At 49.3% G+C, this 27,040-nt stretch overlaps 4 protein-coding genes across 11 annotated transcripts; 3 read left to right on the top strand and 1 right to left on the bottom strand.

The window, feature by feature from the left end:
- Positions 1–42: 42 nt before the first annotated feature.
- On the top strand, positions 43–1,143 carry LOC120456157 (glucose-induced degradation protein 8-B homolog). The gene is made up of 2 exons (XM_039642795.2): positions 43–337; positions 425–1,143. The coding sequence occupies exons 1-2, from the start codon at positions 220–222 to the stop codon at positions 982–984; spliced, it is 678 nt and encodes a 225-aa protein (XP_039498729.1). The 5' UTR covers positions 43–219; the 3' UTR covers positions 985–1,143.
- Positions 1,062–2,361, bottom strand: LOC120456155 (nucleoporin Nup35). Of its 2 annotated transcripts, none has more exons than XM_039642792.1 (2): positions 2,097–2,361; positions 1,062–2,039 (listed from the first exon to the last, which is right to left on the bottom strand). In XM_039642792.1, the coding sequence occupies exons 1-2, from the start codon at positions 2,245–2,247 to the stop codon at positions 1,168–1,170; spliced, it is 1,023 nt and encodes a 340-aa protein (XP_039498726.1). In that variant the 5' UTR covers positions 2,248–2,361; the 3' UTR covers positions 1,062–1,167. The 2 variants fall into 2 exon arrangements, with proteins under 2 accessions (XP_039498726.1, XP_039498727.1); XM_039642793.1 differs by having other exon boundaries at positions 1,062–2,036.
- Positions 2,362–2,459: 98 nt separating this feature from the next.
- Positions 2,460–14,487, top strand: LOC120456152 (rab11 family-interacting protein 1). 7 transcript variants are annotated; one of them, XM_039642784.2, is made up of 7 exons: positions 2,460–2,823; positions 9,819–9,963; positions 10,032–11,980; positions 12,436–12,587; positions 12,653–12,895; positions 13,269–13,520; positions 13,790–14,487. In XM_039642784.2, the coding sequence occupies exons 1-5, from the start codon at positions 2,793–2,795 to the stop codon at positions 12,869–12,871; spliced, it is 2,496 nt and encodes an 831-aa protein (XP_039498718.1). In that variant the 5' UTR covers positions 2,460–2,792; the 3' UTR covers positions 12,872–12,895; positions 13,269–13,520; positions 13,790–14,487. The 7 variants fall into 7 exon arrangements, with proteins under 7 accessions (XP_039498718.1, XP_039498719.1, XP_039498721.1 ...); XM_039642785.2 differs by having other exon boundaries at positions 2,461–2,823; positions 12,653–12,813; XM_039642787.2 differs by having other exon boundaries at positions 2,463–2,823; positions 10,032–10,765.
- Positions 14,488–15,116: 629 nt separating this feature from the next.
- Positions 15,117–26,356, top strand: LOC120456530 (tumor necrosis factor receptor superfamily member wengen). Its single transcript, XM_039643401.1, has 5 exons — positions 15,117–15,601; positions 20,873–21,376; positions 21,446–21,680; positions 24,397–24,579; positions 25,290–26,356. Exons 2-5 carry the CDS (start codon positions 20,873–20,875, stop codon positions 25,454–25,456), a joined length of 1,089 nt encoding a protein of 362 aa, XP_039499335.1. The 5' UTR covers positions 15,117–15,601; the 3' UTR covers positions 25,457–26,356.
- Positions 26,357–27,040: the final 684 nt, after the last annotated feature.

Raw genomic sequence — 27,040 nt, 5'->3', positions numbered from 1 at the left:
AACAGCGTGACCATGCGGCGCTGGGTAAAGCACTCTGGTCACGCTAAACAGAAGAAAAGAAAATTTCCAGCGTCATTTGTGCATTGCAGAGTTGGTAAACAATAAAGGCGTGTAAACAGGGCTAGGAAAAAGCGAAAAAGGCGACTTGGAAACCAGAATTCGACGCAGATCGGTTGGAAAAACGGCCTCAAGATTGGCAAGATACGCAAGAGCAAGAAAATGAGCTACAACGAGAAATCGGAGGCCATCATCAAGGAGGAGTGGCTGCAGCGCCTGGAGCAGTTTCCCTTCAAGCAGGCGGACATGAATCGCCTGATCATGAACTACTTGGTCACAGGTGAGCCTTCGGCATCAGCACACACAAGCGCACCCAGCACCAGCAGAACTAATCAATATAATCCGCGTGATTCCTGCTTTTCCACAGAGGGCTTCAAGGAGGCCGCCGAGAAGTTCCAGCACGAGGCGGATCTGGAGCCCAGCGTGGAGCTGAGCAGCCTGGACGAGCGCATACTCATCCGTGAAGCGGTGCAGGCGGGCCGTATCGAGGAGGCCACCCAGCTGGTGAACCAGCTGCATCCGGAGCTGCTCGGCAGCGATCGCTATTTGTTCTTTCACCTGCAGCAGCTGCAGCTCATCGAGCTGATCCGCGCCGGCAAGGTGGAGGAGGCCCTCGCCTTCGCCCAGAGCAAGCTGTCCGAGTCCGGCGAGGAGGCCATGTTCGAACTGGAGCGCACCCTGGCCCTGCTCGCCTTCGAGAAGCCACAGGAGAGCCCCTTCGCCGATCTGCTGGAGCAGTCGTACCGCCAGAAGATCGCCAGCGAGCTTAACTCGGCCATTCTGCGCTGCGAGCACAGCGAGGACTCCACGCCCAAGATGATGTTCCTGCTCAAGCTGATCTTGTGGGCCCAGTCCAAGCTGGACAGCCGGTCCATCAGCTATCCCAAGATGAAAAACCTCGAGACGGCGCATCTGGAGCCCAAGTAGAAGGGCAGCGTGGGGCGGGGCAGAGCGTCAGCACGGTCGAGTTCGCCTCCCTCCTTCGACTTCTTTTGCTAATGCTATTGCTATTATATCTCTTTTTAATAAGTATGTATGTATGTATGCTGGATGTACGCAGTGAATTATTAAATAAGTAGCCGGAAACTCCATCCGCCTTACCATCCCTTTTCACCAGCCGAATATTAGGCCCATGGCCTTGTCCATCAGCCCGGAGCTCTTCTGGGGCACATCCTTCGTTGGCACTATGGTGTTTTCGTTGCGGGCCAGCTTGTATGACTGCTGGGCAAAGGGACGGATCGAATTCGGGCTGGTGGCGGGATCTGCTGTCTCTGTATTGGCCATCCAGCTGCTGTTCTCCTTATCGAGCACCGAGCGCTCTGTGCAGCGGGCCACGCCCACCATCACATTGCCGGCGATAATCTTTTGGTTGTAGTTCAGCGCCTTGTCGCTTTCGATGCGCGACGAGAAGCGCACATGCATCCAGTTGCCGTTCTGCGGGGCATGCACCACATCCACAATCGTGCCGCAGACGGTGAAGTGCTGCAGCACCATGGAGCTGGCCCCCGACGGAAATCCAAAGATGGTCACCCAAAAGTCGGCCAGGCGAGAGTTGCTGCCCGCTGTCACGGATGTTCCCAAAACTCCAAGTGGTGAGTGGGCAGTGGCTCCCAGCGGCGAGCACAGAGCCTGCATGGAGGCGTTGATGGCATTGGGCGCCCCGGGAGCAAAGGAGTCGTTGGTGTGATAGCTGCTCTGGTAGCTCTGGTTCGGTGACTGCAGCTGCAGCATGCTAAGATGGTTGCGTTGCTGCGGAGTGGCGGACTGTTCGCGCAGCGAGTCGAAGAGTCCCTGGGTGGGCGGTCCCGCCTGATGGTGGCTGTGCGACTGGGCGTGACCGGGCGTTGTGACGTTGGCGCCAACAGCCGAGTGCAAGACATTGTGACCAACTGGCGGGCCTCCTTGGGCGGCGAACAAAGTGCGGGTGTTCAGAGCGGAGCGGTTCAGCTCGTGGGGACTGTTGCCGCCGGGCGAGGTGGCTGCTAGGGGTTTCGTTTATATAGATAGTGCGCAAAATCTGCCAAATGCTGGCGACTTACCGAAACTGACATTATAACGCCCGGTCTTCGGGGATAGCGTGTTCTTGTGCGGCGTCAGACCTTGCGGATCGCCGAGGAGAAAGGGCGGCAGGTACTGGCTCGGATTGGAGCCGGGGCTGTTAGCCGGGCTGCCGAGATTCATTGGCTCCATATCGCTTAGCAAGAATAATAACTGATCAATTGCCCAATCGCCCGAAACTAAAAATCAAAATGAGCGTTGAATTTGACAGAGACGCCACAGCTGTATTTGGGTAGAGTGACCGTGCTGTCGTTGGGCCGAAATACGCCATTCATCGCAGTCGCGCTAGGCATTTTGCAGCCTTCTGACTGTCACTGGGCACATTTCGATTTCCCAGAACGGTCACTCTAGCGGCCACCTTTGAACAACAAGTGCACGCGTCGCGTCTCTCCGTGTTTTTCCTTTTTTTTTTATAGTTAACTACACTACGCTCTCCTGGCATTTCGCTCGTGTCGCGCGTGATTAAATTGGCAACAAAGAACAAAAAACAAACACAGTGTACGCGCAGCGTTAAGCAGCAACAAACACAACGATCACTGAAAACAAAACACCCTGACAACAACAATCAAAATTACAAAGACAACGAAGAGGAAGCTAAAGGCAGGACCTTCGCAGCGAGAGCGAGACAGCAAAGGATCGGGAGAGAGTGCGACTTGATCAACGGGATACAGGGTGACATGTGGAGTCCGACGCACTGCAGTGTAACGGGTAAGTGGGGGGGCGAAAAGCGGGGGACACCCGTTTTAGTATTTGTATGTTTTTTTTTACGGCGAATAAATCGCATTAAAACTTAAACTCGTTTGTACCGCGTGTGTATGGGTGTGTAGCTTGCGCGGTTGTGTTGGTGTGTGCTTAAAATATTGTCATGACGGTATTGTTGTTGCCGTTGCTGTTGCTTTTGCTTTAGCTGCAGACGTACCTATTCGAAATTTCACTTTTTCCCCACCGCGCGCTTCCTCCTTTTGCGTTTTGCCTCTTGCTGTTCTTTTTGTGTTTTCCTGACTCCAGCAATTGCCTTTTTATCAGGCTTTTCAGCCTGATAAGATAATTCCCTTGCTTGAACGCACTTACTCATCGCATTGCTAGAAAATTGCTCATGTTAAGCGCTCCCCTTATGTATTTTCACCGCCTTACCCCCCCCCCCCCCCTTTGACATTCCTTCGCTCACGCCCATGGTGGCGCTTGTTTTGGGGCCTCTTGTTTACCTTTACCTTTGCCATTGTTTTCGTTTTGCGTTTTCTTCAGGGCTGAATGTCAATGAGAAATCGCGAATTCCAATTCCAAATTCGTGACAAAACACAAAGCGCGCTCATTCTGCTGTTCCCAGTCCAACAGTCGAACAGTCCGACGATTATGGAAACAAATATGTGCCATAGCCAAAGCATGGATATTAAAAAATCTCTCATATGACAAATAAGACCATAAGACCCTTATGGAAAAGATTTTCGCAATGTTAGTGTGAGCTCAGTATTCAGAGCACCAGTGCGCACACAAATACATAGGTTTAAGTGTGGCCACTGCCAAAGTAAATGAGTCACAATCTAGAGCTTTATGGAATGTATACAAGTCAAGAAGATAAACACACTGGTACTGGGCTCCATAGACATGGACGGCTCCAGCTTATTGTGATCTTGAACTTGCCCCGCTATCAGTTAGTACATTCTTCACTTCATTTTGCGTCGCTTATTTCATTTCATTTCATTTATTTTGCATATTTGCACAGCGCAAAGTGTTTTATTCCAGCAATTTGCGATTAAAACCCAATGCCGTTGACGTCACGGCGAATGAGCAAACAAATCATCGCCGTGTGGCTCTCCCAAATTCGCCGAGTTTCGCCTTGTTTGTATAAGTCTATATACATATGTGCATACATATATGCACGCACATAAATACCTGTCAATATTTGCCAATTTCTTGACGAGAAATGAGATGAGCGCACGCTTTGGAAACAGCTGTTTTCGCCGCTGTTCTCAGGAGCTGTTCCCAGTTCCCGCTCCTTTGGAGCGAATAGGTGTTCCCACACCGAGAGAAATTGTGATTTCTTCTTTGACACAGAACTCAATAGTTTAAAGGCTTGATAAATGCAGGCTTTGAAATTAAATTAGGAACTCATCTGAGTTTAGCATGTGTATTTGCAGTGCATGCCAACGAATCTCTTTCAATCATTTGAATTCGAATTTTTTCCCAGTGTGCGTTTTTATTCCCCCCTGGTAGATCATCCACCAAACACCTGGAGTCCCACCTACTTATTAGTGGCTTGTTGTTTGGGAACCATTTAGTCTAGGAGAAGTTCCTTATCGACTGCGACTCCACCCAATTGGCCCATTGCGTGCCTTATTTTTAGCCGTAAATTCTTGGCCGCCACTCACTCACTCGGTTACTTGCTCCAACTCGCACATCTACGGACACACCTACTGAATAAATGCTTAAAATACCTGAAAATGAAAATTCCTCAGCGGGAAATTGTGCAATGAGCGGCGGGCAGCCAAGCAGACCCAAACAAAACAAACGCCTAATTTTCCTTTTCATTTCCATTTCGGTTTTTGGTTTATGTTTGGCTGGATTTTGCAACGCATTTTATGCGGTTGCAGTGAAAATCAGAGCGGGCCACTCCGCCCTTTTTATCGATAAGGCACAGTGAATACCTGCTAAGAGGAATTTAGGTATCATCTGTCACGTATGAAAACTACTGCATATATGAAAACTTTTCACGTTAAACAATCTATTACTCTTCTAAGAAATTTCTAGGCTCGCCGATATTTGTATTAATGTTTCAAGTATGATGTTGAGTCATGTAACTAAAAAAATATCTCCCAATTGTTAGAATCATATGTAGAACTAAAGATCTGCTCCTCTTGGCAGCTTCTACTGTATTTCCTACTATCACTGAATCGATAAGAAAATCAGCGCGATAAGAGCTGGAGTTCAGAAGCTAGAAATGCAGCTGGAGGTGGAGCTGAAGCACCGCTGGTCACGTCAGCGGGCAGATGGCGTCTTGAGATTGTGTCCACCTCTTCCGCACCCTGCTCACAATGCCCCAATGGCAGCGTCCATGTGAGACCGTTTTAATGCGGCTCTGTCGATGCACTTATGCGAAACAGTTACGTTCCATTGCCCGACCCATTTAGCCAGAATAGAACCAAACAAACCGAAGCGGATCGGATCGGATGAATCGCTTGGAATCGGGATGGGGATGGGACTGGTACTGGTGCTGGTGCTGGGAGCAGCAGGGGGAAAAATTGTGGAGAATTGTGAAGAAACAGGTCTGGCATTGGATGGGATCGCTGGCCGAAACTCTTCTCGCATCGCGGGTCTGCAATTGATTATTTTCCAGTTCCAGTTCTTGGCCAGTGGCCACATTCCTCCGGCGCTTGTCGAACTCCCCAGTCCACAGTTCTCAGTCCCCAGCCCGAACACATCCTCCCCTGAATATTCATGCTGGGAATCTCGAATTCTTTCAGCCCCGGGCATTTATATTCAAAACATGCCATGGCAAACAGAAGCCAGCCTGCTCCCCCTGCTCCAACTTCAACTCCAACTCCCAACTCCCAACTCCAGCTGAAATGCTAATCGCCTTTCGTTTGGGAAAAACTGTGTTTCATGTCTTCTGCTGTCTGTTTTCCATTTCCATTTCCATTTCAAAATCGCACGGCTTCGTGGGTTCAATGCTTGCGAGAAAGAAATTGTTTATGCATAACAATAAAATGATCCGCTGCTAGATGGTGGGATCCATTGATAGACCGTTTACTTTGATCGCCGCCTCTGCACATTTTCGCATTTTCGCACGATCCGCACACATGTATGTATGTATATGTACATGCACATTGCTCGAAGTTGCAGTTGCAACATTAATTGTAGCTAATGCTTTTCATCAAACGGGATCTGTGCTGTAATGCGGGGCCATAAAGATGACGATGGGTGAGCTTGCAGCACGTGCTTAACCCGACTTGAAGCCCATAACCCATAACCCATAACCCATAACCCTGAACCCCGAACTCCGCACCATGAACCCTAAACCCCGAACCCTTCGTCTTTGGATTGGAGCACTCGTTGGGAAAGAGCAGTCCAAATGTGAGTCTCCAGAAGAACTGTCTACCAAAATGGAAGCGAGCAAGTGGCTCATTAGCATGCGTGGTTGGATGCCCATGCTTCAAAGAGGAGCATTGGCCTCGGGCCACGCCCTCGCTCCGCCCCCGAAAAAAAGAGTGCGAGAGCTGAAAAAGTGGAACATGAAAGTGCGTGCTGGGAATTCCACGTTTAAAGTGCGCCATAAGAAGCAGCAGCTATACAAGTTACAAGTAGAAGCTTTTATGACTGCGATGCACTGTATCTGTATCTGTATCTGTATCTGTAGCTGTATCTGTATCTGAAGCTTGGGCGAGTGCTAGCGGGGATTGGGTCCGCCAATTGGGTATCACACACGCGCACACACACACACACGTAATCCCGTGACTTGTGCGATCACTTCATTCCATAGTTTCTCTTTGGGATTTCTGAGTGGAAGTGGAAGTTTAGATGGAAATGGAAATGAAAATGGTCACCTGTGGAGCATCAAAGGCACTGCACATGGCCACCAGAAACCAGAAAAGCAGCCGGGAAATCAAACAAACAAGCCAAGGCACACCGAGAAATGATTTCATTGAAATTAATTAACCCAAAAGTTGACCTCTCCCCTCCCTCCTCTTCGCTTCCCTCCACACATACAGAGGCGAGTCAGAAAGGTCAACGATATGCGATGGCAGATGTTGATTCTATTGTTGCTGCTGCCTCTCTGGGGTCGCATAAAACAAAAAAAAAAGGTGCAGCCGCCAGTTTGCTTTACTCGCCACGGAGGCTTTTAGCCATAATTGACTGTAAACTAGGGGGGAGCAATTGGGGATTTAATCATGCCGGTGGCGGTGGCGGTGGCGGTGGCAGTCTCGATACCCCAACCCGTACCCGTATCCGTAACCGTACCAGGTATCGGACCAGTATCAGGAATTATATTCCAGTAGCCCAGAATCGACAACGAATGAGCATCGAATGGGAATGAGCAGCGAGAAATTTCTCTTTTTGGCATCGAAGCTGACTTCGTAGCCGTTATTTTCGGCGGCTTATTTGGGCCACGAGCAGTAAACGAGCGACAGGTGACTCATCATGGATCATGGTTGGAGTTCCAGACCCATGAGTAATCCAGCCAGCCAGGCGATCCTTTCCTGCGTCCCTGCCCCAAATGTCATAGATAAACTTGTACACTTTCGACACTGTTGATACAAATTGATACAAATTGAATTGAATTGAATTGCGCCGCCCTTTGCACGTGATTAAATCGAAATTGAGTTGGGGAAAAGTGCTTCTGTTTTGGCACTGCTTTTATCGCCTCTCAATCGGATAGAAGCACTCGGGGGCACTTGGTGCCTCACATCATGCTGATCATCGCCAGGCGAAAATCAAATGCGCAACTATGCCGCACAGTGGGCTAGAAATTGAGTGAGTGAGTGATTCAGGCGCAAATGATGATGTTTTTTGAGGTATAAATGGTACTTCAGAGAGCCCAAAATGAATCACCTTTGGCCCACGGTGCCGGCAGCGTCATTAGTTTCGAGAAGCGGCCATAAAAGCGGACCAACTTAACGGTTTCGCCGTTGGTGGATTGCTATTTGGATTTGGTTTTGATTTTGATTTTGGTTTTGGGTTTGCTTGTGATTTTTGGCGTTGCCTGCCTTGTTTTTTGTTTTTCGTTTCTTGTTTTATTTAACTCTTCGCTTCTTACCATTTCGCTTTTTTGCCATTTAGCATTTGGCATTTCTATTTTGGGGCGCCCCTCCATGCAAAACACCACCACACAGCACACAGTGCACCGCCATCGTCGCGTTATGAAGGGGAAAAAATGAGGGGAATTGGCTGGGCAGACAGACAGGCAGAGGAGTCCATCGATCTCTGGGCGGATTTGCATGAACCGCTGCACGAAATTGCCGGGCGGGTTATTGACAGCCATACTCGTGGCCATCCATCTTTCCGTTCATGAGCTGTTAGCTGTTTGCTATTTGCTATTAGCCATTAGCTATTAGCTCGAGAAAAACAAAGCCCAGGGCGACCTGAAGATGAGCAGGTTACTCCGCTTTGGTCGCCACTCATTGATCACCGGCCACCACGCTGGATTATCGATATTAGCCCAGAGGCGCTGCCCCGTCTTTAGCCCCAATGATTGGTACAAAATGGTGGAGGGGGGAAAACGGGAAAAGCGAGCACAAGAAGCGGAAAACATTCCAAATTGGCTTACAGGCATGCAGACGGAAAAATACTGTTAATGCGATAATAATTACGAGACGCCCACTCAATGGAAAAGAGGGAGGGCATATGTGCCACTTGCACCCAAACAGAAACAGAAACCGAAACCGAAACCAAAACTGAAACCGAAGACACCGAAAATGATGCACAAATCTGCAGGCCATGCCAGGCCCATTGTTTCTGCGCTTTCCCGCTTTTCTTGTAGTCAATTTTCACCGCCTTTCGTTGACACCGCTTTTCACTTTTTGCCCGGTAATTGCGCTTCTTTTCCCTTCAACTCTTTTTGTTTTCTCCACTTCTCTTCTCTTCACTTTACTTTTTCTTCTACTTTTTTTTATTTTGGCATTACGAAACGCTGGAGGGTATTGCGAAAAACAGACTTTGTGCAAGTGCCCAATCGCATTTGAATAATCGAAATGTGCGGCGATTGCCGGGGTGGAGCTGGAGGTGGAGTCTCTGTCCCCCGATTTCCACATGTGGGGTGATGAACATCTGGGCAGTGGAATGACCTGCAGCCCGGGCCAAGCCAAAAATAGATGCATCCGTTGATCGGCGAGCTTCGTTTCGGTTTCGGCTTCTGTTCTGTTCTGTACCGTTTTGTTCTGGCAATGACTTAATTTCGTCTTCATTTACATTTCGACGCCGATCCCAACTCCAATTTCCACTTCCGGCAGCTGTGCACCCAAAACAGCAGTGAACTGGAATCGGAGACGGCGCCGAGGTCTACGCGAAAAAAATAAAAACCGAGAGGAAACACCAGCGCAAAATGCGAATCTAAGCCAGCGATTGTCGCCACTCGCTCGAGTGAATCACTAGTCAAAAATGATGCCACTGCTCCGTCCAGCGGACCCAAAAGCAAATTTTGAGTTTCACCCGAGCGCCGCGTGACCTCGAGAGCCCGACCAGAGCATCCGGCAGATATGAAAGCCACCACCACCGCGCCGACACGCCAACCACGCAAACCGCACAACCGCGATTCGCATCCCAGCCCATTCCATGCCATCGCCATCGCCAATCCCAAACTCTCAAACTCTAAAACTCTCAATCCCAGCATTGTTTGCGGCCGACTCCTCCAGATACATTTATGTATCTGTGCACGGCACCGGCATTTGCTTTCCAGATCATCTTCCATGATCTGGACTCTTGTTTCCTACGCTCCATTTGTCACAATTAGCTGAGGCCGAACATGTCATACTCATAACTATTTGGGTGAGAATTTATCATTAAGCTTGGCATACATACAATTATTAAGAAGCATGAACGATATATTTAGTAACCTAACCGAGACCTTTACTCACTTCCTGCTGTGGATAGTCGATGCGTTGGGATGTGACTCAGATCGCCTGACATCGAGTAAAGAAATGGCAATGCTCTTGAAGCTAAAAACGCCCTAACGAAGTTCTAATCTCTCCCACATTTCTATCCCATTGCAGTGCAGCGAGCGCGTGGGCTGCTAACCAAGGGCAAGAATGGCACCAACAACTGCTTCGTCACCATTGCTTTGGGCAAGGAGAAGTACCAGACGTCCGTCAAGGACAAGGCGGAGACGAGCGTCAACTGGAACGAGGAGTGCGAACTGTAAGTACAGAGTTCAGAGCTGCTTCGGCTGTGCATGATGCTAAAGTATTTATTATTCATCCGCACAGGAAAATCCCCGATCAGGGCAATCGCGCCGAGCTCACTTTGACCTGCCTGCACAGGAACAATCTGGGCATCGATGAGTTCCTGGGCCAGGCCACGCTGCCCCTCAACGAGATGGATGTGTACGATCGGCCACGCGCCAAGTGGTTCAAGCTGGAGAGCAAGCCCGGCAAGGAGAAGAAGAACAAGGAGCGCGGCGAGCTAGAGGTGCGCATCGCCTTCGTGGTCAAGTCCGGCTCGCTAACCGACCTCAGCAAGAAGGACAAGCACAAGTCTTCCATTGGCCAGCTGGCCAGCTCCGTGGGCGGCAGTCTGCTCTCCATCGGCAACGGCGAGAAGCGGCGCAGCATTAAGAAGCTGGCTGGCTCGCTTAGCTCCAAGCTGCACATCCGCAGCAAGAAGAAGAACCAGGAGGCGGGCGCCGACGACAGCAGCTCCTTCGGCGGCTCCTTTGCCAGCCTGGGCACGCCCAACAGCTCCAACGGCAGAGGCCAGAATGGCGGCAGTGGCCGGCGCCGAGGTGGCCAGCGGGCGGGCGAGGCCGATCCCGGCGTGATCAGCGAGGATGAGGACGAGTTCGTGTTCGACAACCTCTCGCACAAGAGCTCCGGCAGCTCACTCAACATCCAGCGCAGCGGCCTGCAGCCGCCGCCAGTCAGTACGCCCAACTTTGCTCCGCGTCACCCATCGCCCCTGCTGAACAACGGAGTTAGTGGCGTCGGAAGCGGCAGCGCGAAAGGTAAGCAAGCGATTTTGCCAGCGACGCTCGATGAGGATGATGCGCCCATCGACGCGGAGATGGAACAGCTTGAGCTCGATTTCAGTGTTCGTGCCCACGCTCGCACCAACGCCAACGCCAGCGCCAGTGGAAGTGCCAGCATTCAGCCGCCTCCCTCGAAACCGCCGCGCATCCCCCTGTCGCAGGTGGACGAGCAGCCGGCTGCCGGGAGTCTGGAGCGGGAAAAGCCAAAGGAGAAGCCAGCCGAGCTGGAGACCTCCAAGGACGAGTGGGCGTCAAAGTTGTATGGCGGTGGAAAGTACCTGGAGATCGGTAGCAGTGACTCTTTGAAGCGCCGCAGCTGGGAGGACCGAGTTCCACTTCCCGCCAGTGTCGAGGAGCCGCCACCAGTGCCCTCGCCCAGCTCGTCGTCTAGTTCCAGCTCTAGTTCGGACAGCGATGACGACGACGAGAACCCACCGCATTCAGCTCCCCCACCAGTACCCGTGCCGGCATCTCTTCCAGTTCCAGCTGCAGCCGCTGCATCTGTTTCTGCTGACCCAGTGGTGGCTACTTCATCGTCACTCTTCTCTCCCGACGTTGAGCACCGCAACTTTGATACCTTTAACGCCAGTTTCGCCAAGTACGAGCAGCGAAACAGCACTGCTATTTTTGCAGATGAGCCGGCGCTGGAAGACCTAACAGTGGAGCTGGAGAAGCCGGTGCCCACTCCCACAGCACGCCCCAAGCCGCAGCCACGTGCTGCGGCCGATCTGAGGGCGGAGCAGGAGAAGGCAAAGGAAGAGGCTGCACGGCAACTGCGTGCCGAGGAGGATGCCCGCTTGGAGGCGGAACTGCGTCTCAATGAGGAGCGCCTGCGCGAGGAGGAGGAGGCTATGCAGCGAGAGCTGGAGGAAGAGAAGGAGCGCCAAAAGCAGCTGCAGATGGATGAGCAGCAGCGGCGTGAGGCCAAGCGCTGGGAAGAGGACCAAAGGCTATTGAGCTTTGCCAAGCGATCCACATCCCTCGAGGAGCCAGCCACAGAGAAGCAGGAGCTGAAGCTGGAGAGGGAACTCGTGGTCAAGCAGGAACCGGAGGTGGAAACGGCTGAGCCGGAGCACAATTTCCTAACGCCCGAGCAGTCGCCCAAGGAGTTCCAGACGAATGGCAGCGGCAGCGGGAGCGGGGAGCGCTGGGAAAAGCGACTGGGCAAATTCAAATACGCCAACAAGCGAGGTGAGATGATGTACCCGAATCGAAACCGATACCGATACCGATACCGAACCAAATCCAGAGCAACCAAAACCACTGAATCACTGCAATTCCCCACCACTCCAAAAAAAATAAATAAATCTGGCGGCGGGCGGGGAGTATGGCATAATGCTGGCGGATCGCGAAGCGCACACGAAACCGAATCCGAATCAAGCTAACTTCCAGTCAACGCTGTCATCTGCCGCGTCATCTTCCTCCAAGGCGATTCCTATGCCCCTTCACTCAACCTCTTTTCCCACATTACCTGTCTGAACTTCCTGTCTGTCCCTTGGCTGTTTTTGTGTTGTTTCCGTTGTGTTTCTCGCATCCGCCAGTGAATTTGCATCTGAGTTTGAACCACCTTTGCTCCTCCCTCATCCGCGCGCCTCCTTTCATTCTTAGTATCTCCACTGACCAATTTTGATTTGCTTGCTCCGCAGATAAATACAACAACGACAACGATAGCAACTCGCCCAGTCCCAAGTCCACGGAGCGCATCATAATTGGTCACGAGAAGTCGGGATCGCATGCGGAACGCCGCTCGGAGATATCCGCCCAGCTGGCCAAGAAATACGAGGGCAAGTCCCGCGAGGTAAGTGGCATTGTCATACTATGCCTGTGATCAAAGGGCTCATGTATGTAATTGTATACCGTCAGGAACTAATGCTAATTGCCAACGGAATGGAGAACGAGGCTCTGCTGCAGCGGCAGCGCGTGAAGGAGCTGGAGGACTATCTGGATAACCTGCTGCTGCGCGTGATGGAGACGCACCCGAAGATCCTACAGAATCCCTATTCGCGCACCACGTCCGCCAAGAGGTACGGCACCTGGTCGTTCTGGTCATCCTCTCGTTCGAGAGCCACGCCCACCCACTAACCAACTGCATGACCCTGACCGCCGGTAGGATTGTTGATAGCCGATAGCGAAAAGTCCCGCCCCTCTTGATCGAAATTCGGTGTCGCACTGGATGGGAATGGAATTTGATATATATATTGTATACATGACGCGTTACTGTGTGTTTCGTCCATTGCCATTCGCCTTGAACAATATGAACAATCCTACTTCGATCTGAATGCGCTTCTCTATTAACCCCGTGCCTTGTCAATTGCCAACCCCAAAGTACCTACACCCAGAACCCACAACCCAACAACACCCAACGCCACCCACGCTTGCCATTAAGCCACCCACCGATGTTCTCTGTTCGTTTCTGTTGTCGTTTTTGTTTTGGCTCTCCTTTTAACCGAATGCATTTTTGTGATTTCTCTTTATTTAGTTATAAAAATTACATCAATATGAATGACTTTCTAAAGTAAGTGCTGCGCATGCTGCAAGTTGCATTTAAGTAGACACTTAACCAACAATCCCCAACAACAACAACATCACCACAACCAACACCACAACCCCCAACTACTACAACAACAACAAGAACAACAACAACAACAACCAGAACTGCGAGACACGAGTAACAAGAACTTAGGCATCGCCGCCCGAAAAGGAGGGGAGGAAACACTGAGGCGGGATTGAAGTAAGAAGAAGCACCGATGACCCACTGACTTTTCACCCCATTCTCTCGCTGTCTCTCGCCCTCTCGCTCGCTCTGTCTCTATCCAACAGCTCGTTCCCTCTCTTTCCCTTTCGCTTGCCTGCTGCGCCGATGTGTTGATGGTTTCCTGTACTTACCCATTTACTCCCCTAGAGCTTAAGACTCCCGCCACCCGCAACTCACCCACCCACTCACCCAGCACTCTTGAGCTCACTGTTGGTTATACTCACCCGATCTGTTCTGCATTGCAGCGGCTAAACAGCCAAACTGGCCGTCGCCAGCAACCGGTTCCCTTGTCCCAGAACAGCTGGAGAAGATCTGGCGGATGCTGCTCCGGAAGCCGTTGAATCGAAACGAATCGAAACACCATGTTGCCTTTGCCACGAGCAGCGAAATTCAAGTGCTTTCTAAAACGTATTGCTAAGAGGGAGCTAAGTGTACACGTAAAACAAACAGCTAGGCTTAAGGAGTGCAAAATCTTTATTGATATTTTATTGTGTGTAGCATTCGTTCTTTTTTCGTTTACAAGCCCTCCCCCCACACCCTTCCACACACACACCCGAACTAAATTAATTGTACTATATGATTCTATGTTTATATTGGCAATTGATGCGATTTGCCCCGATGCGAGTCCCTTGTCAATTGATTGAAATTATCCGAAAGTATTGTGTTTGTTTTTTTTTTGTATGTCCCATTTTTTGTAGTGTTGTGCAAGACAAGAGTTTGAGAAGTTTTTGTAAAGTGCTGCATGGGAAGTGGCCTTAGTGGATTAAGTCTTAAATTATTTATGTTTTAGCAGTTAAGCGAAGAGGGGGGAAAAGGGGGACCCACCCACGTATGTCCCCCGCGAAAAAAACACCACACACAGTTGAAATATGTTGATAATACAATGATTTTACTTATTGATATACACGCAAACAAAATAAAAACATTTTTAACATTAATAACATATCTTTGGCTTCTTAATGGTATGGATTTATTTTAAAATTGGTTTAAACATTTAAATTTGGCTTGTTTATAGAAAAGAGACCTGCAAATTTACACTGATCCTACTGCTAAGAGAACGTTAGTCGTAAAGCGCCACCTATGAGTGGCTGTAGCTAGATTTTCAATGTATTGCAGGCATAAGCTTTTGTCTGTGCTTTCGGGAAACCTCTGATCGCAAAAGTATGCTACAAAATAAAACGAAAAACCGATAGTCACGAGATTCTCTTAATATTAGGTTTTTTAAAAGACTTTACAGATGTTTTTGAAATTAACAGACCCAAAAATTTAAAAAAATGTTATTGCTCTATTATTATTTTTGTATGTCCAAATAAATAGCTTTCCAAATGCAGTGTCCCATGTTAATTTCAAATTTAAAATAAAAATTAATAAATTAAAAAGAAATATATTATTATTATATATTATTATTATTATATCCATGCTGATGTCCTCCACTTTCAAAGGCTGAAATGCGTGACACGAAACACGAACAGCAAAAGGCAAAGTATCGGCTGCCAATGTTAAGTCGGATAACAGCGAGCGGCGACTCTGTAGATACAATTTCTCTCCGCTGCGATCAGTCTCTCACAGCCAGCGAATAGCTGCGTATCGCATCGCTGCGATCGAGCGCCGAAGAAAACCGAGCCGAGGGAAACGTATTTCCATTTCCACTTGCCTGACCATAGATATTTTACTGGCGCAGCTCGCAAACGCAAACGCGACGGCCAATGAAAAGTGCAGTGAATGTAGAATTTTTCGATTTTTTTTCCTGTTGCGCGATTGCCAGTGCGAAAAGAAAAGTAAAGAAAAGTGCTAATTGTGCAATTGCAATTGCAATTGATTGACAACCCGAACGATCGATCGATCGATTTTATCGGGGGAGAGGCAGTGCGTTGGATCGTTAGATCATTCAAAGTCAAAGATGAAACCATGAAGTCTGCCGCCGTCGCCGTCGCGAATTCGAATTGAAAGCCACTAAATAGTAGAAGGCAGCGAAAGGCAGAGGCAGCAGATCATCGCAGATCATCGCAAATCACCGCAGATCGCAAACAACAACCAACGAGTGGAGAAGCGAAAAAGTGAGTGATTTATTTATTGCACAGTCACAGTCGGAGAACCAGAAACAGAAGCACAAACAGAAACAGAAACCGAAACCAAAACCGAAACAGAAACAGAGGCTCAGGTTATGATTACTTGTGCCCATCCGCGCCGGCAGAAGCTTGCCACTTGCATGCGGAGATCCCCCCGGAGTCCGGATCCTCGTCTACGATCTCCCATATCCCATGTCCCATCTCCGATCTCGATCTCGATCTCCATCCACTCACGGCTGGTTATGCTACTATATATGCTACTACGAGTAGTATATATGCTGTGTTATGCTTTATGGCTTATGGTAATGCCCGTCTGTTCAGCTTCTGGTTCTACTTCGGTTTCTGCTTCTGTTTCGGAAGCGGCGGCGATGATCTCCGCATCTCGTGCAGCTGGGGGATTTGGGGATCGGGCGTGGAGACTGGGGAGTGGGCAGTGGGGAGTGGGCAGTGGGGGATGCGGACGCAGACACACCGAAATGGAATGGAATTGAATTAAATCAAATGATAAAAAATATAAATCGAGTGTAGAAACAGAACCGAAACAGAGGCAGCCCTCTGTGCGGTAGTGAAAAACAAAAAGACACGGAACAACAAAAAACAAAAAAGAAGCGAAAAATCGGAATCGGATCCGCGCGCAAAAAAAAAAGCGCTGAAAAAACAGAGTCCAAAACCGAATTCGTATCCGAATCCGAATCAGAAACAGAATCAGAGTCAGAGAGACACAATCATAATCACAGAACCCCTCGTGCAGGGCGGACAACTGATGAGATGGATGGACAGATTGGCTGTGCCATTGGGGGACTACAACTACTCCGACATGTATTCGGTTGCACATACAGATACAGATGCAGATACAGATGCAGAAACAGAAACATAAGCAGATTCAGATTCAGATAGAAATTCAGAAACAGGAAGGAGCAGATGCAGATGGAGTTGGAGTTGGGATGGCAAAGGGTAAACCGGAGGCGTCTACGGCATCCGCACTTGTTGGTTGCTCCTCGGGCTCGGTGTAATAATAATAAATAGGAAATACATTGAACTCCGCGTCTAAACATTGCTTACATAACGCCAGAATGTCAAAATTCCAGTGTAAAAATAAGTTATATGTACAGATACAGATGCAGAAGCAGATACAGATGCAGATACAGATGAAGATACAGATGCAGATGAAGATACAGATGCAGATGCAGATGCAGATAGTACACAGATGTACTGTACTTGCACTCTGGCTAGGTGATCGCATCGATCTGTATCTCAGTTCTAGATTTTGGCCCTACAAACTTTGGCGGAGGATTGGCACTTTGGGTTGGGGCTTCACGCCAGATGTCATGTTCTTGTTGTTCCAGTTGCGTTCTCCTGGGCAGGAACAACATGGCCAGCACACTTGGGTAAACACCTCTTTTTCCGCTCTTTTTACTTGCTACAATTAACACATTGGACTGGTGGCATGATGTAAAGAACTTCAATACCGCGGCTAATAATATGCTTGGTTATAGAACTATATACTCTATATTCATGCTGAAACAAGTAAATACTGCTGTTCTATGTTAGCTTTAACTTTCGACTGATTTAATGGCCAATTGAGCATATAGGCAAAGGAGGAGCACTTGCTAACTGAAAAACTCTGGGCAATTCCAATTCCAAGCCCACTAAATTGACGCTCAAATGCCAAAAGCCGCTTGATCGGGTTGCGTTCCCAGCTCACAGAAACAGAAACTGATGTTCCTCCTCCATCAGCGTTGTTGTGTGCCATTAAGTCCCCCCTCCTCGTTGCCCCATGAAAAGTGCTTAATGGTTTTGTCGCGTTTTGGAATTTACACAACACACACGAGAGACACACAGCGAGAGAAGACAAACAAGACAAATAAAAAGCGGAAAAAACGTGAAAAAAAAAAATACAAAAACGTCCAACAGCAGATTCAGAATCATAAAATTCGTGAGCGTTCAGCTGACAGTTTAATAAATGCCGCTGCCTCTCGCTCTGCCGCACTCGCATCCATCAGCTTTCATATGCTGCGATTGCGATTGCGATTGGGATTAGTGCCTCTTCTCGAGACCCCAGCGAGAAGAATCAGTCGCTGGAATTCTTCGCAAGACTCGCGAATCCCTCATTTGGCAAGCATTCTGTTTAAAGACCTATGCTGTTGTATTTGCCAAAAACATGAGTAACTATAGCTTACAGTCACTTGAAATAGAATTTTTTGTTTAAGCAGGGTTTTTAAAACAAAGTTCTTCTTAGGAACTCTACTATTTTTTCAAGTAGCGTAAGGGAAAAACCTTCTTCTAGTTCATATAATAGTATCATGCATACTTGTTACAAACCCTTAGGATCACTCTTTTCCTTTATCTTTTCATATATCTAACCCACTCAGTCTGTTTATCAGATATGAAACCTCTGTTCTGTTCTATACCAAAGTCAAATCCTCTCTCCATCTTGCCAAGAAATGGTTCCCTTTGGCAGCCCCAAGATCATGACTTCACTTACTGCTGCCACATCTTTGCATTCGGCAGTGGATTCCGTTTGATGTGCATTTTATTTTAGGTCGCGAGTTAAAAATACGCCAATCTCTTCGCTGCTGCTTTATTTTCTTTGGCAGCGACAACCGCCAGCTGCTTGGGGCTACGGAAAGGGACACCTCCTCCTCCTCCTCTTCCATTTCCTCCTGCTCCACCGTCTTCGTGCCACTCTTTCAGTCAGTCCGCTCCTTTGGACACTTTGGTAATTGCATTGGAAAGGCGGCAAGTAAATTGCTGCCCCACTTCGTGCCCCACCCACCTTGGTGGTTGGTGGTGTATTTGGTTGCTTTGGAGTCGTTCGGTTGACCCATTTCGCTGGGCACCTTCTGCTCCTCCGCGCCAGCGCTGTTGGCTTGTCCGCCTCCTGGGCAGTCGCCTCAGCCTCAATTAGTGCAGCATGAGAGGCTGAGAGGCTGAGAGGCAGTGAAAAAAAAAACGCAACATGATTTAAATTGCTGTCACTGTCAGTTGTCAGACAACGGCGAGAACAGCAGCACGAGCTACAAAAACAACAGACAGAAGACAGAAGACAGCAGGCAGAAGACAGAGGCGATCGCAGAATGTATCTTATAGATACACGGCTGCTGACATAATAATCTCCTTGCCACCCCTTTGGCCGCCTCCAGTTTTGGCCAGAACTCATGTGGCCCATGTGCTGGTGCTTCTCTGGTATCCAACATCAGCCACCAGCAGCCACCACACCGCTGTCACTCAAGATTTCCGAAGAGGACTGGCTGGCAGAGATCGGCGATCGCTTTGGGTGCCGCAGCCATGATCCACATTCGCTTGGGCAATATGAAATATGTATGTATGTACATATATTTAGAGTGCTCCTTATGAATTCGCACAGTGAAACTATTCCATGCGGTTAACAATTCGGAGCACGATCTGGCTACTATTTATGGGCGGATTGAATGGGGCAGACAAGAATCACGATCACGATCAGTGGGTTGTGGGCTGTGGGTTGTGGAGAAAGCACCTCGTCAATGGACTCGCACTCAACCGGAACCTATGTATGTGTGTGTGGACAGGTTTTCTTGTCATAGAAATTGCAGGGAAATAAAATCTAATCAGCATAAACAAACGAGCTTTTAATGAGGAGGAAGTTTCGAGTGCCGTATACAGAGTTTCCGATACGAAATTCATTTGAAATAAATATGGAAAAAGTCGTCTGGGAACACTTGTCGCTCATGCTAATGAGCTCCACGGCCCGCCACTCATGTTTTAAATTGTCAATTGATCGATCGCCAATTCCAATTTCCAACCGATCGATTCCTCCGCTTCTGGCGGCGCGTAACTCTATCCATCCGCTCGAACCCGAACCCGAACCCGAACTCGAACCCAAGCCCGCAGTTCAGTAGGAGCCTCCTCCGCCTGCGCCTCCACCTCCTCCTCCGTCTGTTGCCCCTCCATGCGATCCCACACAGCAACGTAACCCCACCCGCTGTTATGGTGACGGTGGCCATAATGGTTGATTTTAATTAAATATTTCTTCTTCCTGTTGTTGTTTCCCTCGTTCGCATTTGGGTCTTGGGTCTGCTCTATGGAATGGAATGGATTGGAATGGATGGATTGGCCATGGCGGAGGCCCCATGCCCGTGTCCCTGCCCCTATCCATGGATGGCCCACCATCCGCTTCCCGGTTCCCGCTTCCCGCTTCCCAGGGCACGACAAGTGCACGACCCCACCTCACTCCATCCCATCCCATCCAATAGGCTATACCATCCAATCCTATCCTATCCAATATAGAGTTGGTGAATGGCCTGTGATTGTGGCGAAAGGGAAGCCCAGATTTTCCAGGGAAAAACTTCGAAGCGGCTTCTGGTTTTCTTGTTTCTCGTTTCTGTTTTCTGATTTCTGAATTGTGATTTCTAGTTTCTGGTTTTTCGGGATCGTCTAGGGACACTTCTTCGCTGGAACAGAACGGAACGGAAGTGGGCAGTTGCCTGGCCTTCTTGTCCAGCACTTCCACTTGGCTTGGCCGTCGCGTTTGCCGCATAAATAATAATCGCTGTCTATAATAGTTTGTCGTTAATGCGGCACAGGACAGGAATCGAATCGAATCCGGGGAGTAAACAAAATGTGTAGACGCACAAGGAGGATGGGGATTGGGATTGGGATGAGCATGGCGATGTGGATGGGGATGAGCATTGAACCCAAGCTGCCGCCGTTGATAGTTGCAAGTCGGTGGTCTATGGTCGGTGTCCGTGGTGGGGAACGGTGGTGGTGGTGGTGGTGGTGGTGGTGGTGGTGGTGGTGCAGTGCACCCGCCAGCACCCGCCATCATTAAAGTTGATTGCAAACTGTACGCATTTATGATCGCCATCACCATATAAGCCTCATCAACCCGATGATGATGATCATCATTATCGCGATGATCGTCATCATGCTGATCGTCATGATGATAACAATGATAATGATGATGATGATGATTATGATGATGATGATGATGAGGGAGATGGCGTCGCATTATCAGCAACAGAATTAACATGCCTATGACCGTTGGCCGTTTATTAGTTTGCCGTTGCGCGAATTATTTTTATAGAAGATGGCTTCTGGTCTCCAGCTGGCTCCCAAGTGCCTTCCATATCAATAAGCGCTAGTAGTTTTCCCAGTTTCTCAGCCGAGTTTTTCCCATGGGAAAACTGTGCAGCTGCTTCCAAGCGAAACCCAGAAATCATTAAACCATTAAAAATCATACGAAATCCATAAAAGTAACATTCTCTCGTTTCTCCGCTGCAGATGATGCCGCCAAGACTGCCAGGCGGCGACCATGGTGGAGTCATGAGTAGTCGGAGCACCAGCACCAGTGGCCACCACTTAAACACAACGTTTCACAAGCGCCGACGGAGGCGACAGCAGCACCACATCGCTGGCAGCCACATCAGCCTCAGTCACGGCAGCTACCTGGCCCTGCTCCTGCTGTCCACCACCTGCTCCCTGGTGGCCACCAGCGCCTCCTCCGCATCCGCATCGGCATCAGCGTCATCCTCCTCGGCAGACACAGGCATTGCGCCAGCAGATGCGCCGCCGGTCAGCCAGTTGTCCATCGCCTCCAGCTCGCCCTGCGCCCCACAACATTGGTGGGACTCGCAGCGGGATCGCTGCACACCGTGCACCCGCTGCCAGGGCGAGATGATACCGCTGCGTCCCTGCCAGCTGCACACGGACACCATCTGCGGCTCCATATACGACCTCAAGATCGACTGGGTCGTCCTGGCCAAGACCGAACCCAACTGGAAGGAGGTGAGTGCATCTATCGTCGCACAGCTAAGGAACTAACTAATAGGGACATCATTAACTATCTGATTGCAGCGCCGAAAGTCGTCCGAGTATGAGCACTTCGAGCACAATGCCCCACTGCAGCACCTGACCCACGAGCAACTGCAGCAGCTGCACGAGGAGGCCGCCGCCGCCTGGGCGCTCGACTGGCAGACTGGCGTCCTCTACGTGGCCGTGCTCACCTGCCTGGTCTTCTTCTCGGTGGCCGCCTGCATCCTCATCCACCACATGCGCCAGTGGCGTCGCATGGAGCGTCGCCTGGACCAGGGTGAGTACACACACACCATCCCACTGAGATCCACTTTCCCACTTAGCTCAGTGGCTCCACTCTAAGTTTCACACGCTCCCGGGCACATTTCACCTGCCAAAGCTCTGCCACTGATTTTAAATGCAGAACGCGTTGCTTGGTTAAGGGCCCCGGCGACAGTCCCAAATCCCAGCCAGCAATGCCATGTGTGTTTGCCCCTTTGCCTGCTTGGCATGCTTGGGGCATCGACGAACTAACGCTTTGATTGGCCGTTCAGGAGTTCAGGGAGAAGGGCATACATATTTATAAGGCGACGGGCCCAGAACACGACACTTTGATGTATGATGGTGGCCCGCTCGAATCCGAATCCGAATCTCTCGGCGGCATCGGCAGTGCTGAGATTTCCAGCGAATTGCTGCACGATCAGCTGGGCAGGCGGTGATCCGCAACTCCGCAACTCCGCTACTCCGAGGAATACTAACGAGGCGGTGGCGACCAGTGGACTTCGTGATCTTCGCCAGCGCCTGCGACAAAGTAGAACGATATGTCCAAATAATTTTGGCGCATGCGAGTCCGCAAGTCCGCAAGTCCGCGATTCGCATGCCAATGGCGAGCACAATTAGCAGGCACTGTGTGTCTGTTCCTTCGGAAACCAGCAAGCATGTAGAACTTGACCGAAACATGGCGACTGTCGGAGGATCGTCGCTCCGAAATGGAGCATGTCCAACGGTGGAGACCGCTTGTGACGCACAGACGCGGGCCACATGTTGCAACACCAACATCCAGTGCTCCGTTTTGGAGCAACTTTCACCCCGCCCACGCAGCTAGAGATCCGTAGTTTCAGAGATCCAGAGATTTATGCCGTGTTTTGATAGCGCTTCATGTTGATCTCACACGAGATGTTGTTCTCCGGCGTGTAATCATAATTCAGGGCGTGTCGACACTCCGCGTCCCACGCAGCGTGTCCAGCGTGGAAAATTTATGGATTTGCAGCTGCGGGAGGAGGCGGAGGAGGAGGGGGAAGGGGTTGGGGCAGGGCACTTGCCCAGCCGGAAACGAATCTCGGCGGGCAGGTAAAAATCTCAGGTCCCTGCAACAGAACAACTGAACAACAGAACGCCCCCATCCGCTCAAGGACAAGCGGATGTTTGTCGAAACATTTCCGCGGGCATGTGGAGAAATTCCGAAATCATGTCACACAAGCGAGAGGGCGGGGGAAAAACATGTTTTCCACACCAATACACACACACACGCAAACAGGGACAGCAGGCAGGAAACGAAATGAAAATGCCCAGGAGGGAGTACACACACAACATCTACAACTACACACACATGCTAAATGGTAAATGCACACGAACGCGTGTTTCGGTGCAACAGAATTCGGTGATCATCGAAAGATTTAAAAATGGTGTGACAGGCGGAGAGGTAAAGGGGCTGCTGCACTTGAAGCGGAGTTTCCCCGCTAATGGTGGAGATGGTGGTGGTGGTGGTGCTGCTGCTCCCCCAGCTCCAGTCGCTTCCGCCTCGAAGGAATCTATAAATAAGCAGCCAGTTCCCTTTTCCTTGGCCAAATGATTGAACGGCGACCAGCTGCTGCTGCTGCTGCTACTGCTGCATACAGAGCGGAAAAGCAGTGAAGGTGGGAAGGTGGAACTGCAACACTTTCCGTTCAAGCGCATCATTGACAATTGGGCATCCGCAACTCCAACCCAACCCATTCCCTCCTCCTCGAAAAGAGGAGCATCTGCCTCCTTTACTGGCACGCGCTGCAACTGCACTGTGCAGGAATCTGCATCGCATCTTGGGGCCAGGCAATAAATATTCGCGCGAGGCAACTGCCACAGATTGTTGCACATTTCCTTCTCCGTGTTTTTCGCGCTACGCAGCCCATTTCCATAAATAGAAGCCAAGATGTGCTGGCTCCATCTCCCGCTCCATCTGTAGAACCGAGAAGGGGAAAGGGCCACACCATTTGCCATTCATCGATTTTGTCCCACTTTGCGATTCATAAAGCAGTTCGCCTCTGGATTAGTGGAGTTCTCCCATTTGCTTCCTGGACTCTTGCTTTGATTTTCCACCCAGATTCACGGCCCGCCCCCTTCCACCTTTTATGTTCACTAATCTGTTCAGTGGAAAAACGGAAAATCGGAAAATCAGAGCAGTGCTCTACGGCGGCACACGTATGTGTTTGTTTGGCCGCAAAATGGGAAAGGAAAAAAAAACACGATTTCAAATCGAATTGAACTGCGCAAATTTGAAAATGGTTTCGGCCTCGCTTCGCTTTTCCCTGGCCGCTTGTTGTTTTCTTTTCTATTTTCCAAGAGATTTTATTGTTCGCGCTGCCGCTGGCCGATTGTTTATAATAAAAGCCGTTGAACGATGGCCCAAAAGGCTGGCCAGAAGACACAGAAGGCACCTCATCTTCATCCTCATCATCATCATCATCATCATTATCATCTTGGGCAACTTGGAACTTAATTTTTGTGTTCGCCTGCCCGAGTTTATAAATAAATGATAAATTATCTGCCGCTGGCCTCGTTCGCCGCCCACTCCCACTGAAAATTGTTTATAATTTGCAATTCGGTATCGGGATTTCCTGTGTGCCACCTAATAAACATTAAACCACTGATCGCACACAATGGAGCATAAACAGCTCGAATCGATTGCGAATCTGAAAAAGAAAGGGGTTTTTCCACTCATCACAGCACTTTTCTTTGCCTCTTATTCTTGTTTGCAGATGTGGAGGAGCTGTCGACCAAGCTGATGGCCAAGCTGGCGGAGGTGCAGAGCCTGGACGGAGGCACCTTCTTCATCGGCAACGCGGACGCCTTGCGAGGACTGCCCGCCTCCGCAGCGACGACGACGCATCCAGCCACGACGCAGTCGGGGATCTTCCAGCCACAACACGTGCTGCTGCCTGGTAAGTGTTCCAACTTCCAAGTCCCAACTCCCGAGTTCCCCGATCCCTCGGCCACTTGAGGTGCCTGGCAGGAGGCGGGCCAGGCCATGAACTCCCAGCGGGCATTCTCGGTGGAACTGGGCGAGTAGCCATTAGCTGGGTTTTCAAGCCATTTGCATAGCAGTATCAGGGGTGACACACAATTCCACTTCGTTTGAAATACAAACAAAAAGTATGGCTCTGGTTTCGAAGCCTCTTTATTTTTTAGATATTAACACCAGTTCCAGTAAAATAAACAAATGCAAAGGTTTTTCGCAGAAGTTATTGCTCAAATGCTGTATGCGTAGACTTCAATATATGTTTTGCAATTTGCAATTTGCCGTAATTACTTTTGGATGGATTGCTTTTAAGTGTCAGACCAAAGATTTAATGCTGTTTAAACTCCAAACGTTTCGAACTATAAGAAATGCCAGTACCATGGACTGATTGCATATGACTTGAAAGGCATTAATCCGAGTTTGCTGACCCCCAGTCAGCGATCTTCAGGTGGACAGACCTCCTACGAATCCGAATATTCGGCATGCAAATGAGACCGATATCAGGGGGCGCAGATGGAATTTAAATGACTGCCAATGCATAGCAGTTACTCGATTTCGACAGCCACGCTTGTGGCCTGCCCAACTCATCCGATCTCTTGTTCACCCATCCTTCTCTCCTTCTCAATCTTGCAGAGAAACGCGGCAAGCAGCAGGAGCGACGCATCCTGAAGACCCTGCAGCCCGGCAATGTCTACATCGAGGAGAGCAACGCGGGACTCGGCGGCATGGGCGGCATGGGCGGCATGGGCGGCATGGGCGGAATGGGCGTGGTCCGGGGCTGTTCCGGCCTAAAGGGCTGAGCCGGAGTTGAGGGTGAGGGGACATACTTAAGGAGTGGCTATGCGGGAGCATCAACGCAGGACGAAGCGAGAATGGATCCCGAACACGAACCGGTATCGAAATCGGAAACGGAACCGGAAACGGAATCGAAATCGGAAACGGAACCGGAAACGAAAATAGATTGGAGAAAGAACTTTGTACAAACAGCCGCTTAACAGGAGGAAGACGGAAGGGAACCGAAACTATTATTATTTTTTATATAATTAATCTTATTCTAACTATTACGACTCTTTTTTTTTTGTCCTAATATTTAATTGAATCGTTATGTTGACTTGTTTGTAATGCGCGGACAGATGAGATGCGGCAGAATGTTTTGTACATAGAGATGAGGCATGTGGGGCACATATCCACATACATATTATATATGATAGAAGCGATTTAGATTAACAAATCTCTACTTAATGTAAATACTAAGGCGATCGAACACGCGACCCCAAACGTAACGAATGCACCACATCGTTGCGAAATGGAAACGAAACCAAGTAATATTGGCAAGCATATCAGCTTCTATATGCATGGAACGCATATAGAGGCGCGTATTGTTAACATCACCCATATCCTAGTTCTAGTATACAGTATACAGTATCCAATACCCCATAATCCCATAATCCCACCAGCAACAAACACACACGTACATGTAACCAAGTTAAAATATCTAACGTGAGCATTTTCCGGCTTAATCGAATTAACTGTAACTGTAACTGTAACTGTAACTGTAACTGTAACAGTAATGGTAAAGATACAGATACAACTACTTATAATAATGCTAATTAACGGATAACTATATCGATAGGAAGAAATGTCTATGTCCTAAGTGCTATCAGTGTGCAACAGCAATAAAAACTTTTATGATTATACAACATCTGGCCATCTGGCTATACCTTCTTATTTCACTACTTTTCCGATCTTTGAGCTGATTTCAGAGATTCTCTTGAATCCATCCATTGCTTTCTGTGGCCCCAGCGTGTCTACGATCCCAGCATCGGCGTAATGGAACTGTCGCCTTGGAGCCATCTCCTCCATACACAATGTGCCTGGGAGCACATGCAGCATATGCACATATGTAGTAGTATGCATAATTGCGCGTCTATGGATGCCAGAGATCTTCTCGAGGCGGGAGGAGCGGCACATGGATGGGGAATCGGATTTGGAATGGGAATTGGAATGGGAATGGGAATGGGAATGGGAATGGGAACGGGGACGGTGAACGCTGAACGCGGGCCAGGAAACGTCTTTCAGTGGAAATGAAAATGAAAATGGAAATAGGCAGTGGCCTCCACCTCCTCCTTCTCCACCTCCTCCTCCTCCGCCTCCACCTCCTCCTTCGTCTCCACCTCTACCTCCTCTACCGTTGGGTGCACTTTGCATTTGGCATTTGCATTTTTACGGAATTGTCTCCAAGTTAACATTGAAAATGGTCATCTGCGACGACAACAAAACGAATGCCTTTGCATTTATTAATGTTGCTCGTTGTGCAGTTACACAATCTTAAACGATGGCTGTCCATACACACATATAGCACATATTATTGCCTATAATATTTG

The sequence above is a fragment of the Drosophila santomea genome, chromosome X (genome assembly GCF_016746245.2).
Source record: "Drosophila santomea strain STO CAGO 1482 chromosome X, Prin_Dsan_1.1, whole genome shotgun sequence".
In the NCBI taxonomy this organism is placed as follows: domain Eukaryota; kingdom Metazoa; phylum Arthropoda; class Insecta; order Diptera; family Drosophilidae; genus Drosophila; species Drosophila santomea.
The sequence above is the reverse complement of the archived record's forward strand: the minus strand, read 5'-3'. Positions and strand labels throughout refer to the sequence as shown.